The following is a 17,500-nucleotide window of genomic DNA, read 5'->3' on the forward strand; positions in this document are numbered from 1 at the left end:
ATGCGTTTCATCCTCAAAGATAAGCGCGTTTGACTGGCTACGTACAGAACTAGCTCTAGTTGTCTTTCTGACAATGGATAATTTACGGTCTCATCTGTAATCATAGCATATTAACTTTGGTGTTGTCGATATATATTTAAGAAATAAGTTAAAGAATGGGTTGCATTTTACAGGGATCACGGAGGCTATCCCTGGCAGAGCCAATATTTTATGCCACGTCTTGTTCTGGGAAACTGTTGTTGTTCTGATGGGTGGACTCATGGTCAATACAATGCCGTTTTGGTGTTTTTCACTTTCAAGGCTTGTTGTAGGATACTGTGTGATGCTATTTTTGCTAACTGGAATAGTGTGCAGCAACAGTTGTGTGTGTGCTTGTTTTTGAGTGGTTCAACGTCTGTGCCCATCTTCTTGCACTATAGGCTACGCTTCGTTTGAGTTCAGTTATTTGCACACTGCGCACTCAGGACTGATAGGTGGGTGATTTGTCTTGATTCGAGTGGAAAGTTGCGCGACAAGCTTCGGAAAGTGTGTTAGGCTACTTTTGTTAATCGATAGACGTATGTCTGTGACTGTGCCTTGTCTGCTTGCGTCGTGTCAGCTTGTAGGAGAGAACACGAGAGCGTGTAGGAATCGGGGACGTTTTTTAAATCAATGGTAAGCGTGTGCCTGGCACCGCACATCAAGAAGCAAAAAAGTATCGGTAGCCGTACAGGTACTGTAGGTTTTCAAAACGGTAGAACACAAGAGGTAGACTACCGCACCCTGTGTGTAAATGTCAACAAGTTATTTGTAACAGGATGAATAGTGAAAAACATACAAAATAACCAACAACTAGTTTCCTCCCTCTGATTGCTATGACCAGTGCATTATTTTTTAAATGTCAGAAATACAACTGCAAGCAATGCGCACCAGTGCTTTCACCAGAACAGTGTTTGCCCATTCTGATGGGAAAGACAAAATATAGCCTACTACTACAACAAAAACAAAAACCATGGGATCACTGCATTGCAATTCCAAGTCAATAATTCTGTGATATCAGCTAGACCATTTTGAAGCAACACTCATTGTGAATCCATTCTGCATAATGTTGTGAACAATTCATAAACAGTGGGTAGAAATAAGAGGAAATAACCAAAACATGCCCCAAATTGCAGTTAAATGTTTGCAGTCTGATATAGTCTCCATTATCCCTCCATTCTTGGCCAGTTCTAGTCAATCTGGTGGCCTAGGCCTGCCCCCTTTCCCTCTTTACTTTTTTGTATTTAGAAATTGGCATCTGTAAACATAGCATTGTAGGCCGACATCGGATTGAGCACATCTGATCTAGTACCTACAGGTATATTCATAGGCCTACTGGGTGTGTATATAGACCTACTGAGTGTATAATGAATATTCATTGTTAATGTGAAGTGTAAAGTTTTATGTTGGTTGAAGTTCTGATTTTGTGGCACTTTTTGGTATTACTGGCGCCCTCAAGACATTGGCCTATTCTGCTCTAGGCGACTGCCCTGTCTGCCTATGCCTAGTGCTGGCTCTGGCACCATTCCTTGCATAAAACCAGTGTATGTTTTGTTATGAGGGCAGAGCCTGACTACATTGGTTTTCGTTGGGTTACGGAGTGATACTCGATCGGGTGCCTAACCGGTAAAAAAGTTCAGTCAGATGACTTTTTTTTGCTTTAATCCCTGGATGACTATCTAGGTAACTAAGTGCTTTCTAAAGAAAGCCACTTTGTGATGCTATGTTCTTCTCTTTGTCCATTATGACATGGTAAACTTCTAGAAATTCTTTTCCACACACATCCATAGCTACTGAAATCTCAAAAAGATCATGTTCATTACTGTGTCATCATGCACAGTTACTATGACCTATGTCATTGACAAATGCTAGTCAGCAGTCATTCACAGCTGTTTTAAAATGGCTCATCCGGTTCTGCAAGTTTGTATAAAAAGCTAACACAGCCTCCGGTGCTTTGTTGTAAATTGATGAGCACATCACAGGTGACAAAGGCCTGAAAGCACAGCACAGGGTATGACTGAGCAAAAAACACTGCGCTACCATGATGAAACAAGACATTAAGTGTCAGAGAGCAGCAGTAGGTAGATCTCCCCATAGTTTTCTCCCCATGTGCCCATAGTTTTGGGATATTATCAAATTCAGTGAGATAATTAAATCAGCCTCAGAAGCCTAAATTAATCTGTGCCTTCTCCCCTTTCCTCCTCACAGAGACATGACATCATCATTTTTCACAGCAGTTATATCCCGACCTCTGCATGAACCTGAGTAGAGAATGTGTTACTGTGGAAACATCAAATGGTCTTCACTAAATCTCCAAGAATGGTGTAAAATGAAAAAAAAATCTTCCTTTTCAAAGCAACCAGGGAATTCCTTCATGAGTTATTGTACACAACAACCATGGACTAAACATGTTTTGAAAAAAGGCATTGCCTTGACATTTTTGTCTGCAATTTTGAAATGGAAGTATGACATGTGATGACGGGCCTTCGCAGGGAAAAGGCTTACCCTTTCTCATAGAGGTAATCCTCCTTCAGGGAGTTGGCTGTGTCCTCCCCCACAAATACAGACGGAATGTCAATCTGCTTCAGAACATCCACTGTAGAGGGGGAGGTGGGGGTGGGAGGGGGAGAGAGAGAGAGGGGTGAGGAGGTCGGTGACATGTACATATTGACCCAGTATTCAAATCATTTCATACAATATTACATGCTCTCATGTAATGTGTGATTTAGAGAGAGAGAGAGAGAGAGAGAGAGAGAGAGAGAGAGAGAGAGAGAGAGAGAGAGAGAGATACTGGGAGTCAGAGGGTTAAAACTCATATATATTGACCCAGTATTTAAAGCTTTTATGCAACAGTGGATGTTCCCATGACCTACGTTTTCTTTTCTTTTTTGGCCTAGAGACAAAACGAGAAATGAGGGAAACAGAATGTGAATGAAGAATAGGTGACCACATGACCAATCTGGTATCCCATTGGCCTCACGACGGCACCAGCAAAATACATCAGCGGGCTGTCAGGCCGTGTTATGAGAATAAACAATGGAGAGAGGGAGAAATAATCCGCGACCATCTAGGAGGCCATATGATGCAGGCTATGTGTCACTGTGGAGAGGAGTAATGGGAGGGGAGAGCAGTGAGCACTGGGAAGAGAGAGAGAGAGAGAGCGAGAGCGAGAGCGAACCGAGGGAGAGAGAGAGAGAGAGAGAGAGAGCGAGAGCGAGAGCGAGCCGAGGGAGAGAGAGAGGAGGAGAGAGAGGAAGAGAGAGAGAGAGAGAGAGAGAGAGAGAGAGAGAGAGAGAGAGAGAGAGAGAGAGAGAGAGAGAGAGAGAGAGAGAGGAGGGGCTCTGATTTATGGATGCACTGACAGAGACCTCTGGGATCACACCACCCTAACAGCACAGGCATGAGAGGGCAGGAAGAGAGAGCAGAGAACGAGCGTGTGAGAGCGTGTGTGTGTGTGTGTGTGTGAGAGAGAGATAGATAGATATAGAGAGAGAACAAGCAAGCAAGAGAGATGGGGGGGGTGGGGGGTAGATGGATATACAGTAGATAGATAGCAGATAGAACGCAAGAGAAGGAGAGAATTATAACAACTAGCCCTGTACAGAGAAGGCCTGTGATGCCTCTGCCTCTAGCCCTACTGCTACAGACTGTTGCTGCCTGCTGCCCTTAGTCCTGCTGCTGTTGTCTTTAGTACTGCCGCCTCAAGTACTTTGGTCTCTAGTCCTTTTGCTGCCTCTATTCCCATTGATATCGAAGCCTGCTGCTGCCTCTATTCCTCCTGCTGCTGCCTGTAGTTCTTCTGCTGCTGCCTCTAGATCTCCTGCTGCTGCCTCTATACCTCCTGCTGCTGCCTGTAGTTCTCCTGCTGCTGCTCTTCTGCTGCTGCCTCTATTCCTCCTGCTGCTGCCTCTAGTTCTTCTGCTGCTGCCTCTATTCCTCCTGCTGCTGCCCCTAGTTTTCCTGCTGCTGCCCCTAGTTCTTCTTCTGATGCCTCTAGATCTCCTGCTGCTCTCCCTAGTTTCCTGCTGCTGTCTCTAGAGCTCCTGCTGCTGCCTCTATTTCTCCAGCTGCTGCCTCTATTTCTCCAGCTGCTGTCTCTAGTTCTCCTGCTGCCGCTGCTGCTTCTGCCCTCTACAGCAGCCTCTACTCCTGCTTCCTCTATGTTTACTCCTGTACCTGCTTTTGCTGTGTCTAGACAGCTGCTGGCTCTATTCCTGCTGCTGCCTCTACTATAGTTCTGCTGCAGTCTCTCGTCCTTTCTCTATTTCTCTTGGCAAGTGGCAAATGCATGTCATCGCTGTCGTCCCACTTTCAACAAGTGTGTTTTCAAACCAAACCAAACTTGTCTTCACAATCTGTCAGTCAGCGCTGTCAAATGAAAGCCAATCGAGGGGTGGCCATTGTAGCCAATCAGAGGCGAATAAAGCGAGCCACGGTTTCGCTATGGGGTACCCAAGTCTCCATCCCTACCGGGCGGCTCATGGGGCTTGAGAGGTAAAATAAATCAATATGGTCCAGCTGCGTCTTGTCCAGCTAATACCGCTACGCCCATTCCTCCTTACTAGACCGCCCTCACAGTAACGCCCCTTTGGCTGTTCAAGTTTGAAGTCAGTGACATGCTGCCGAATGACAACACAAGCGCCGCGCTGGACTTATTAAAACGACTGGATGGATTTCGCTGCAGCGATCACTCAACTGTCGGTAAGATTTCGAATAAAATGCATGAATATACATAACGGTTACTTTACGAGTTGACTTTCAGTCGGAGGGCGAACATTTACCTCGGCCCACCAACTAGCGGTTTTGGCTAATGATTTTTAGCTTCAAGGCAAGATAACAGGCTGCCCTTCGTAAGTTTGTTTCAGATGTTGTGTGTGTATTTGTCATAATGTACAGTAATAAGTTATGGACAGACATACAGTAGTTTCTTCCTGTGCTGCGTTGTGCACGTCTGTTTCATCATCTGAGCTATCAGTTGTGTTTCTTTGAAGCAAAGATGTATAGAATAGCACTGAAAGTCGGAGGTGTCATATTTGTTCAACCTGGTGTTAAACGTAATTTCAATTCTTGACCAGTGCATGTAAAGAAATTGTAAATAAAACCGACTTGATGTAGTAGTGCTAAAAATAAACCTTTATATTTTCTCTTAGTGAACTTCTCAAAATATATGGGCTACAATGTAGATACTACTTGGGATGGGTTTATCGTTACCTATTGTTTCTGATGGGGCGGTAATTGGTGTGGCACCCGGAAACTCTTCCTCACTTCGGGGAGATTGGCAAGGGGTAAGCTGTGTTTTTTTCCCTCCGTGTTACAAACTATTTAATGATGTTTCTGTACTTTAATTTCTCTGTTATTTTATTGATCTTTGATGGGAAGATATTCTGTTACGTTTGTGTTGATATTTTCGTTGTAATTTTCGCTCAAAGTATGTACATTAGCGCCATTAATGTCCGCGATCGTTATGAAGTTAACAGGTGCTAACGAGCCTATTGTGTCGCAGGAATGCCGTTCGCTTCGACCCCTTGCAGTGTGCCTCATTGTGTCCGCCCTGTCAGGTATGTGTTAATGTATGAAAGAGATCCCTGTGGTATTTTCGGTGATAAACATTGTATTTTCTTTTGGTTTTAACTTTGTAAACTATACGATCTAAGTGCCTTGGTTCCAAGACTATTTACTCTCAAAATCTCTGTTTTCATCACACTTCTGATGTTGCCGATTTGAATGTCTACGAAGACTGTGTTATGAAGAAATATATATTTCCATTTTTGTCATGTACACTTGTTCTATTGTAGCCTATCTGTCTAGGTCAACGGAGCGATTTTCCTCCAGTGGAAGAGGCTGTAGCGTAGGCAGTGGTATAGTCTACGTTTTGATGGTGGGTATACTGTATTTTTGAGCAATTCTTTTAGGTGGTTATGGGTAATATTGAATCAATCAATTTTAGGCGGGTATACTGAAATCCCTGACATTTTCAGATAGGCTATTCTACTGCTCTAGTCCTGGTCTCATAGACAGGCCTGGCCTCTCGCCTTTATCCCTGCCCTCCATCTCTTAGGGAGCTGGATGTGTCAGAGTCTCAGCAGGATTAAGTTTAAGACCAGTTTAGACCGATCAGCTTCAGAGACACGCTGTCCTCTGTTTCCTCTCTCTCCTATTTTCACTTTCTCGGTCCCCACTCTCTATCTCTTTTTTTCTTTTCTTTTTTTTTTCTTTCTCCTTCTCTGTAAGTCCTGCCTCCTAATGTGCCATATAACCTGTATCTCGCCTATTGTGTGTGTGTGTGTGTGTTTGTGAATGTGTTCACGCAGATATAAGAAGTTGGGGTTGGGGTTGGGGTTGGGGTTGGGGTTGATGATCCACATGATGGTGATGGACCAGGACAGCTCTGGACCTCCTGACTGGCAGCTCCATCCTCAACCTCCCTTCCTGTCCTTCACACATGTGCAGGTAAGGCCAATTTTTAAAAACTCACTGCATTGTCTGAGGCAAAAGTAGGAGAAAAGGAGTGAGTGAGTGAGTGAGAACCCGGCCATGTGATGTGACCCTTAAAGGGCGTGTGTGTGTCCTAGAACCAAGACAGTGGCAGTGTGTGTCTGTCTGTCTTTGGTTAAGGATATCTTTAAGATACTACCTTGTTGTGTTAACATTATTTTGCTATTTCTGACAGGCAGAGAGGCAGTTTTCTGAAGGATGGTTAATGTCAGTACCAACATGTTGTGATGGAGGCTTCCACCTGAACTGAACACAGAAACTTGCACACAGTGGTGAGTAAAACACTGAATCTGTTTTGTTCTGCACTAGACCAATAAGTATTTCATACAGTAATTCCTTTCTGTGCTGTGTTTATTTATTGAAAAAAAAATGTGGATGGAGGATAATACAAAACACTGGCACTGTAGTGATCCCTGCACAGGCCAGAAGCTGTGTATCTCTTCAGCCTGGTGTTCTGCATTAAAATGATGGGTGTGATTTTTATGTAGTGTATTCTATGTATCCCTCTCGTGTGTGTGTGTGTGTGTGTGTGTTTGTGTGCATGCGTGCAGATGGAAGCAGTCGTTCCTGTTCAGCATTGATATGCCGGTAATGGGTTTGATGAACCACAGCATGGTGATGGGCAATCAGCATCAGGACCAGGGCCGCTCACAAGGAGAACCTCCTGCCTTGCCTCTTCATCCTCAACCTCCAATCTTCCTGCTCTTCACACATGTGCAGGTGAGGACAACCTCTAAAATGCACACTTGACTTGAGGCAAAGGGGGGAGAATAGGCGTGCATGCATGCATGCACGTGCACCAAACTTTAAGACAGTAGCAGTGTGTGGGGGGGCATGTGCACAAGCATATGCACGTGCTCATGTCATGTCCTTCTGTAGGTAGATAGGGGGTGGTTGTTTTTGTCTTAATTGTCATTCATAACATTAACATGCCTTTTTTTGACAGGCACAGAGCCAGTTTTCAGAGGGAGGGCTGATGACACCAGCAACTTCGGATCTGAACCTGATCAACCCAGCACCAACCACTGTGCCGCTCCTCCTCTGCCAACTGCACCACATGGCTCCACCATCTCAAAAAGGCACAGACACTACTCCACTTCCTGCGAAGGATGAGAGAAGAGCCGACCTCCCCACAACGGCACTCACCACCTTCTACAGGGGTGTCATTGAGAGCATCCTGACCAGCAGCCTCTCTGTCTGGCATGGCAGCCGTCAAGCTGAAGACTAGAAGGCAGTACAGAGAGTGGTGAGGACAGCAGAAAAGCTCATAAGATCACCCCTACCTGTTCTCCCTACTACCATCAGGGAAGCGCTAGCCCAGCATGCGGTGCTGCAAAAGCACACTGGGAAACGGCTTCTTTCCACAAGCCATCAGACTCCTCAACGCACTGAAGAAAACCACATGAATAACCAAGGACACGGGAGAATATTCCATGAACACTTCTTTCACCATGCCACTTACACTTTACTCATTGCACCTTGTATACAGCATCTTCACATCACCTGTATGAACTTCTCCTGCCGTGTGTGTGTGTCCACTGTGTTTGTGTATTTATTGTCCATCAGTATGTTAATCTTATTATTGCACACTGTTTGGGTGTCTGTGTGAGTGTATTTATAGTATGCATCAGTCTGTATTTAATGCCAATGCCTTATTTTTAGTTATTAGTTAAATGCACATTGGAGACTGGTCAAACACAATTTCAAACTTTGTGTTAACCCTCCATAGATTTTTGTCAAAAAATGGAGTCTAATCTACTGTACTACACAGGCGATCAACAGACCACACAGTTGAGTGCTGTTTTATGCACTCTGAATATGAGGAGAGGGAGAGGTGACCGTTCACACTTCGTAGTGTAAAAGTAAACAGAAATAAATTCACATTTCATTCCTGTCTCGTTCACTTCTTTCAGCAATGTATGTGGCCTACATGCAGAGAAGCTGACAGGGGGGACAAAGGGGTCCGTTGACCTGGGCCCAGTGAGACGAGGGGTCCAGGAATGGGTCCTCATTACATTGTATGTAGTCTATGTATTGAGTGGGGGGCCCTTTCAGATGACTTTGTCCTGGGCAAAGCCAAAGCTGTCAGCGGTCCTGATTATGTATGCACAAACACTGGTTATGATGATAGGAAAAGTTTTCTCTGTTTTCTGATGGCCTTTGAATTAAGACAGGCCAATCTGGAACCTCTCCTGGATAAAGTGTAAGCTTCAATGGTGTGGTCACTCCTAAATCATAGACAGACATGGAGTATGGTAGGCCTATGGTAATGAAGAAATCGTTTTTCTCCAATAAAACAAACAAATAGCCTATTGCTATTTCAAATACTATTTCATGTATTTTTTCATTAATATCTGCTCTTTTCAAGCTGGCCACATAACTGGTGAGGTGACACTACTTCAAAAAGTCGGGAATGTGTTGCTGATGTACATCGTACAACTTTTCTAAGTAGCCTATATCATGTCTTACCAAGTGAACAACCTCGCCTAAAAGGTTTTTTTAAGTAAGGGTTAACGTTCGGCGAGAAGGTCGCTACCGTGGAATAGCAGCACGGCAGAGAGAATCTTTAGACCCCGAAAAGTAACAGACGTGCGAACGTTGGGGAGCCCCGTTGAAATGAATGGAGCATTCGACTGATGACGTCATTATTATTTGTCAGGGTGTGTTAATATCCTGGAAAGGATGTTTAATCACAGCCCTTAAAAAAATCTGTGGTTTAATCATATAGCCTACCCAGTGTTAACAGTGACCTCGATACACACAGCTAGGTAAGGTAATGCCAACGCATTGACAGTATATATTTAGGCAATATATACAGTAGGCCCTATTTACTGTAAATGTGTCAACGTTGTCGTGTTGAAATCAAAGCATTTTGGCGACCTGATGACGTTATGACAAATGTGTGCATAGCGACACGAGTCCTAAACAGTAGGCTACAATGTCCGAGGTACGGGAAGACAAAGCAAAATACATATTGGGATTAGAAAACGTGTGATTTATCTCACTTTCTTACATAAATTGTTGAGAATATTATGTCAGTGGAATGTTCAGTGAAACGTTTCTCTGGAAGATAATTTGCACGGGATATCTTTGAAAACATGGAGCCTTCATCCGGAAATGGCCTTGAAAATGACATCATGCAGTATCCCTTCACGATTGGCTAATACGGCAAATGCCGGGAACGCCCATGGGCGTGCTTGCATTAAGGGTGGAACTGTTTTACTGCAGCTGGACCCTTCTCAAAAAAATTGACTGGGCTCTGATGGACTGATTAAATCTATTTTCTGATCCACTTCAACCTTTCCCCCTAGATCTGACTTATGCTGTACCTCAGACTTAATGATAACCAATGGCGATTTTGAGTTGTGTGCGTGCAAAAACATGTAATTATTTGTAATACAAAAGAGAAGTCGCATGTCTGAACTGCAGCCTCTTTAGCTGCGATGCAGCAGTAGGGCTATCTGCATACCTTCAGCCTCCGTTCACATCAAACCAGGGATTCTTGAGAGAAGGGACAAAACACGTTCTGAAAACCTGATTTTGAAAATGCAGAATATGTTGTTGATGGTTATATATTCATGTAGATAAAGATGTGTAGTTTCCAGGCATGTAAAAATACAGGCTCCAGGAAAAAAGGCATTTTTAACAAATTAACATGTTTACCTTCACACCTAGATTTTCGTCAACTCCGTCAGACACAAGAAAAGTACATAATTAAATTATTATAATAGTCCGGCAAGAATCTTTAGCTCTGATTTATATTGCAATGATACTTAGTTACCTTGATGTACAATAATATATAATATATATATTTAAATTTTAATTGAAGACTGTTATTAACACACAGAGTTCGAAAAATTGGTATTTTCAGACTTTATCTTTTATTTTGCTACCATGAGGAAAACACCTAAAGTGGTTAAAATACGTGGTGGTATAGATCTAATGACCCTTTATTGCCTAAACAAAACAAAAAAAAGATTAAAGAATTTGCTTTTTCCCCAAAATATTACAAAAACACCCGAAAGTGCTGAGGAAAATCTTACAGAGTTGACAGAAAAACTGACGGAGTTGACAAACTGGTCTGATTTTTGGAGCCTATTTAGTGCAAAATGTTTTTTCACAGTTTATCTTGTAGTTTTGTTATATTCTTGAGCTCCTCTTTTTAAAAGGTTTATTTGTTTTGAATTAAACTTTAGTTTTAACTTTTTTGTCCATATATCGAAAAAAATATGTAGTTATATGCATTATATGCACATTAATATACATATAATATCCTAAAATAACTTTTCCTCCTGTTTCTACGTTTGAAAAGAATATCATATTAGCATATTGAGCAGTTTTTGGTGAATTTGTCAACTCCATAAGATTTTGCATGTCAACTCCATAAGAAAATCTTATGGAGTTGACTCTTACGGAGTTGACAAATAAACCTACTTTTCATAATAACACATGATTTTCTAACAGAAATCATTCGGTACATCAGCAGTCGCTTAAGGACTTGCCAATAAAGTTATTCTAAGCTTTTATTATACAAAATACTGAAATAACCCTTATTTTTATGCATTATGGTGTTGACACATTATGGTTGTGACATAGGTGGTCTTCCTAAAGATGCATTGATAAAATCAAATATTAAATGTGACCTTAACAGAACAGTGTCTCCATGGCATGTATACCAAACAGGAAGTACAGTAGTACCAGGCTGCTTAGAGTGTGAGCTGACCACAATAATGGTAGATTTTTTGGTATTTAAAAAAAATCTTACAGTGTTGACTTAAAGTCCGGACACATGTTCAATAGTTTAAAAAAGGTTTATAAAACATTGTACATACATGTAGTTTGATTAATTATCCAAAATACTTGATGACAGTAGCTATGATGTTTGTTATATTTCATTTTAACCAATTATTATGGTATTGTCAAATTCTAAATCTTGCTTTCGGACATGGGGTTTTGAAGGTACTGATGACACACTGCAACGTGTAAAATAAAAAACAATAAAACTATATAAATATGAAATCATATTTTAGTGTACAAAATTTCTTCTTCTATCATTCCAGCTAATTTTGTTGGTATTTTTAATTACATTTTAAGCACAAACATGAGTTATATCTCCCGGACATGTTTTGTCCCATCTCTCAAGAATCCCTGAAATACGTGAAGGAGGCGCATGTTGTAGTCTATTCCTTAGTCTCGCACAAAAACTAAAATAACGTTTCTTTCCTGACGAAAATGAGTGATCTTACAACGCCAACCCAAATCTTTAAAATTCGCTGCTATCCTAAGTGAAATCCAGAGCATGTGTCAAATGGAATCGGGATTTAGCTCGACTCGCCCCGTTCACTTTTTTGTTCACTCGGCCCTAAGGCTGTGACTTAGGTGGCCATATCACCTTCTGTTGTGGTTAAATGCTACATGCTAATGTTGCTGTGGCTGCGGTTGCTAATGCTGCTGCTGAGGTAAATTTGCCGCTGCTGCTGCTGGGGCTGCTGCTAACGCTAATGCTAATGCGGATGTATCTGCTGCTAATGCTGCTAACGGTAGCACTGATGTATTTGCTGCTGTTGCTGTGACTGCTGCTGTGGCTGTGGGGTGGGGTGGGTGCATTCCAGAAGAGCCCAGGCAGTGAGTCAGTCAGGGCCAGGACTGCACAGGGCCACCCGCCCGCCCGCCTGCCACAAGGCCACTGATTCAGAGCCGGGACGGAGGAGGGAGCCGCCACCGCCACAGGCACAGGCATCAAAGGAGAAATTGTGGCAACAGGAACCCTGTGAGCACGGGGGCCATTGCCACCACCATTTGTTTGACTGTTTGTGTGCACAGATGGAGGGAAGAGCAGAGTACAGAGAGAGAGGAGGAGGAGGTGGAGGGCAGAGAAAAGAGAGATATGTGCACAGGGAGAGAGAACGAAAAAGATAGACAGCAGAGAGCAAGGAGAGAGACTGAGGGATGGAGAGAGCATAAGAAAGAGAGAGAGATAGCGAAAGACCGAGAGAGACAGCGGAGGAGAGAGAGAGAGACTTACAATCATTGGATCCCATGCTGATTAAGTCATCAGAGTCCACATTGTGAACAATGGCAGCCTTGTACCCGGCTTTCTGGGCGTTAAGGACCTGGGAAGGGGAAGGAGAGAGAGAGCGAGAGAGAGAGAGACAGGGAGAGAGAGAGAAAGAAAGGGGGAGAGACAAAATCCTTGTGTTGAGATGTCCATGGGCAACAGCACACACACAGTCCTCACACTCAGTACACACATAGCACAGAGGCCTATAAACAGCCATCTGCAGCACGTGGATCCTGCAACTGCATAATGTCCCCACGGACACACAGAATTTAACCTTACACCCAGCCACAGTGCATACTCATCAATTGTACAAACAACCATACGCATGTACTCTTAACCTACACCTGAATCTGATAATAGGATATAGACATAGATATAGAGATAAAGGAGTAGGTTAATAGAATGTCATTTTGTATGTCGCAGAAAACCATTCAATGGGACGTGTAGCCCCATAATGCAAGCCGTGCCACCAGTGGCACACTGTAGTCATTGAAAAATGAACTACCATAGTTCTACACTACTGACATTAATGACATTACACACGGCCTTTAGTAATGTGCTATGACTTGGCCATTGCAATTTTGGTAACAACAAATGTATAACGCTGTGTTTTAAAGGGGCAGTTTGGTCAATTTCAACATGCAGTTGTAATGCTCACACTACCCTGGACTTGTCAGTGCCTGAGATTTTTTTTCTTCTTCTTCAGCTGTTTCCGAGATCCTGGTCATTGTAATGGGGGCAGCTCTTTGTTTACATTTCAAAAAAACATTTTTATTTATTCCCAAAAACATCCAAAAGGTTATAAAACATCAGCAGACAACTAGCAAACAGCAGTACCTTTTGGGAAAATATTTGGAGTTGGCCTATGTTTCATTTTTAAAAAATGTAAACAAACGCTGCCCCCATTAAAGAATTGCTCATATCTCGGAAAGGGCTGAGCCGAAAAATGTGGCATCACCGGTTACTGACAAGTCAAGGGTAGCGTGAGCAATACAACTGCATGTTGAAATTGACCAAACTGTCCCTTTAACTGTGAAGTGGATAAGTAGCTATCTAACATGTTTCAAACGTAGGGGACAACAAAAAGCACAGAATTAAAACTAGACAGACATAAGAGTCTGGGAGCAGGTAAACCTACATAGACAACAGAGCAGACATTGAAAAATTAAGACGGTTGGAACAACTGAAGCCCAAAACAAAGAAGTCATTGAGACCACAAACAATTTTTGCCTTACGGCCAGGGTTTAGGAAAAGTCTTTCACTGATCTTTGCCGATTTGTCTAAATGCTTCTTAGCAGAAAGGTTGCGATCTCAGAAACAAGCTCTGCTCTGTTAATATCTCTCAATCTTCAATATTCTGGAAACTGGAAGGTAATATATTTTTGCAATATGATTTTCGTCAAAGCTTTGCCCTATGCGTAGCACTTTTGTTAAGAACTGGCCTCTCCTTAAAAAACCTGTGTGCTTGTGTGAATATTAAATTCTGGTGTAAGTCTGCAACGTTATTTTGTGTAAAATGCTTCTAAGCTATTACAGAAGGCAGCCTTGAGTCTTACTATTCCATACTGCTTGTAGTTGATGTTTTCGACTTTAACTTTGACACAGCACTCGTCATAGGAATGAGGACACTTTACAGCCTTGAAAAAAACAAATAGCCTAAACAAATCTTTAACAAAGTAGTCACAAAAAACACAGTGTACAACAACACGATGACACTCTGCCCCATCCGCACGTCCAATACTCTTAACACAGTCTTCCCTGCATGGTTTTGACTGGCAAATAACGCCCACACTGACGTGGCCAGCTTACAGCAGGCAGACTCGTTTATGACTGCCTTATGACTCTCCTACAGACCCGTGGCCAGGCTCCAGCAGAGAGAGAGAGAGACAGAGAGAGAGAGAGAGACAGACAGACAGACAGACAGACAGACAGACAGACAGACAGACAGACAGACAGACAGACAGACAGACAGACAGCGTACAGTGGACTGAACGACCAAGATTAGAACACGTTGTTGCAGACTGCTGCTGGTTTTTCAGATTGTTTCAGTTTGTCTTGTTGTGAATCTTTGGTCTGCACTGGCCACTGGAGAGAGAGAGAGAGAGAGAGAGAGAGAGAGAGAGAGAGAGAGAGAGAGAGAGAGAGAGAGAGAGAGAGAGAGAGAGAGAGAGAGAGAGAGAGAGAGAGAGAGCGAGCGAGAGAGAGAGAGAGAGAGAGAGAGAGAGAGAGAGAGACCCACCCATACTCATGACACTCCTGATCAGATAACAACACACAGCGACCAGGGAAAAAGTAACTGCTGGTGGCCAAGTGTGTCACCAAAACGTAACTGCAAAGAGTTAGCCTTGGGCTTTCACTTCCCATCAGGGGTTAATCTCTATCCAGGAGAAAGGGCGGAGTGAGAGTGAGAGGGTAATGTAGCAGTGCACGCTGGGTATGGCTGAGTGGCTGGCTGTCCAGAATGCTTACTCATCCCTGTAATTCAAAGCATGATGCCTGTGGTCAGGATAAAAAGACGAGCATGGACGGATCATACACATGTGAATGTTAATCTTTCCATTAAAAGCTGACCGCATAAACACAGCAATAGTCAATAACATACAGTGTGTGTGGTGGCGTGTGGCTTTCATAGCAGACACAATAACTGTGTTTGGAGTCATGCCATTAATCCAAGATTATAGAGTGCAATCTCACTACATTTCAAATCTCAACTTAAGTTTAGTTACACCAAAATTGTTAAGCAACGACTCGCCCACAAAAAAAAAACGGTATAAGCGTCTAAGAACCTACAAATCAAGGACAACCCAATTGGGAGGTGTGTCTTGGTGAATTAAACATGACACTATGGGCTTCGCAATGCGCCTCAGCCGCACTTACAAAGATGATAATCTCCACGTTCACCCACAAACTCTTGTTTAACACAAGCTCTCCTGTACGTGCGTCCTGTTAAATAAATGTTTGTAAACAGCCGTATCTGAAAATAAGAGGTGTCCAATGCCATAAAAGGCATGTTTTCTCTCTCTCTCTCTCTCTCTCTCTCTCTCTCTCTCTCTCTCTCTCTCTCTCTCTCTCTCTCTCTCTCTCAGTATCAGGCAGATGAGAGGAGCTCCTGGCCTCCCCCGCCTTGGCCCTCTCGCCTCGCCTTGCCTTGCTGTGCTGTGCCTCCATGATGACAAAGTCTCATAGCTGCATAACAGGAAAAGCCTGATGAGGGGGAGGTGGAGTTGGTGTGCAGGGCCAGGGTGAAGTGCAGCTAAGTGTTTTGTGTGCTGCTGTGTGCATTCTCTGTTTGTGTGTGTGTGCTGTGTGCTCTCTCTCTCTCTCTCTCTCTCTCTCTCTCTCTCTCTCTCTCTGCAGTGTGTGTGTGTGTGTGTGTGTGTGTGTGTGTGTGTGTGTGTGTGTGTGTGTGTGTGTGTGTGTGTGTGTGTGTGTGTGTGTGTGTGTGTGTGTGTGTGTGTGTGTGTGTGTGTGTGTGTGTGTGTATACTTGCTTGGAGCGGATAGACAACCTCTGAGAGAGCGTCACACTCCTCGCTCCAATAATGCCCTCCATAAATGTCACTATTACTAATACATAGCTGCAGGAAGAAGAGAAAAATGTATGCAAATAGCTTTTCTTCCCCGCTCCTCCTCCCTCCGCAACAAACCACAGCATTTCCTGTGTGGCTGCCATCTTGTTGGGCCATGAACAGGGAAGAGAGCTTTTCTTAGGTTTTTAGACCTTGGTTGAATTAATATGTAGACATATGTAGACGTGTGTGTGTGTGTGTGTGTGTGTGTGTGTGTGTGTGTGTGTGTGTGTGTGTGTGTGTGTGTGTGTGTGTGTGTGTGTGTGTGTGTGTGTGTGTGTGTGTGTGTGTGTGTGTGTGTGTGTGTGTGTGTGTGTGTGTATCTGTGCCTCAACCCCAAGAGGCTCAACTGTGCCATAAAGAACTGGATGCTGGATGGCCCCGGTAGACACGAGTGAAGGTACTGTGGAAAAATACAGATGTTTTTAAGCTTAAGCTGTTTCTAATCACCTATGCAGCTAAACAGGCTACTGTGCCCTCATCTCCCTCTTTCTCTGTCATGTAATCAGACACACATGCTTTTAGCCACACACGCTAACATTCACACTCACCATGTACAAACACACTCAAACCTTCACACTCACCATGTACAAACACACTCAAACATTCACACTCGCCATGTACAAACACACACTCAAACAGTCACACTCCGCCATGTGCACTCACACACACAGACACGTAAAGAAATGCAGGAAACATGTTCAGGAAGCAGGAAGATTTTCCCTCCAAAAATGAGGACAAGCCATCAACCCTCTTCCTTCTACAGAAACACTAAACTTGGTGACTAAAGAATGTTTCCTCTTCAGCACAGCACAACAGGCTGGAAGTAGAATTGTGTTTCTTGTGTCCCGTTCCAAATACAGACCTGCATCTGCTAAACCTTCACATCATTATTATAGAATTGTTAAAGGATATTAAGTCTGAAGAAAACGACTTAACGTTCCTTTAAACTTAAGAGAACCTTTCAGAGAACTCCCCCAGCCTCTGTGCTGACTGTAGTGACTGGCCACTGCTCCAGTTCTGCACTCCATTCTACTCCAATCCACCCACAGCACAACATGCTCATGCCATCACAATGTTTCTCTTGCTCACACAGACACACACATTTTTTTTTCTAAGGACAATAAATAATGTATCTGTCTATCTATGTCTAAGGGTGTACATCATAACTTTTATGGCAATTCAATTCGATATCAATTTCTTAGGCCAGCGATTTGATTATTTTTGATACTTAAGAATGTTCCTTGATTCAAATCAAAAGTTCATTTTTTATGCTTTACATGCTTGGCTTATGTGTGAAATGTTTAATAAATGATCAAAAGCTGACATACAGTATCTACATGCATTTTATTTGAAGA

The 17,500-nt window shown here is 43.1% G+C and overlaps 1 protein-coding gene and 1 long non-coding RNA gene across 3 annotated transcripts in view; one reads left to right on the plus strand and one right to left on the minus strand.

Annotated features, from left to right (window-relative positions):
- rnf13 (ring finger protein 13) overlaps nt 1-17,500 on the minus strand; it is an 86,632-nt gene that overhangs the window by 22,996 nt on the left and 46,136 nt on the right. For both annotated transcript variants that reach the window (XM_063200852.1, XM_063200853.1), the window contains exons 5-6: nt 12,539-12,626; nt 2,524-2,614 (exon numbers count right to left, since the gene is read on the minus strand). In XM_063200852.1, the coding sequence (XP_063056922.1) occupies nt 2,524-2,614; nt 12,539-12,626 (179 nt within the window). The remainder of the gene's footprint in view (nt 1-2,523; nt 2,615-12,538; nt 12,627-17,500) is intronic.
- On the plus strand, nt 6,357-8,840 carry LOC134450849 (uncharacterized). The gene is made up of 4 exons (XR_010035161.1): nt 6,357-6,468; nt 6,689-6,785; nt 7,065-7,233; nt 7,460-8,840. It is a non-coding gene; the product is annotated as an uncharacterized LOC134450849 (long non-coding RNA).

This window comes from Engraulis encrasicolus, chromosome 6, assembly GCF_034702125.1.
Source record: "Engraulis encrasicolus isolate BLACKSEA-1 chromosome 6, IST_EnEncr_1.0, whole genome shotgun sequence".
Taxonomy (NCBI): domain Eukaryota; kingdom Metazoa; phylum Chordata; class Actinopteri; order Clupeiformes; family Engraulidae; genus Engraulis; species Engraulis encrasicolus.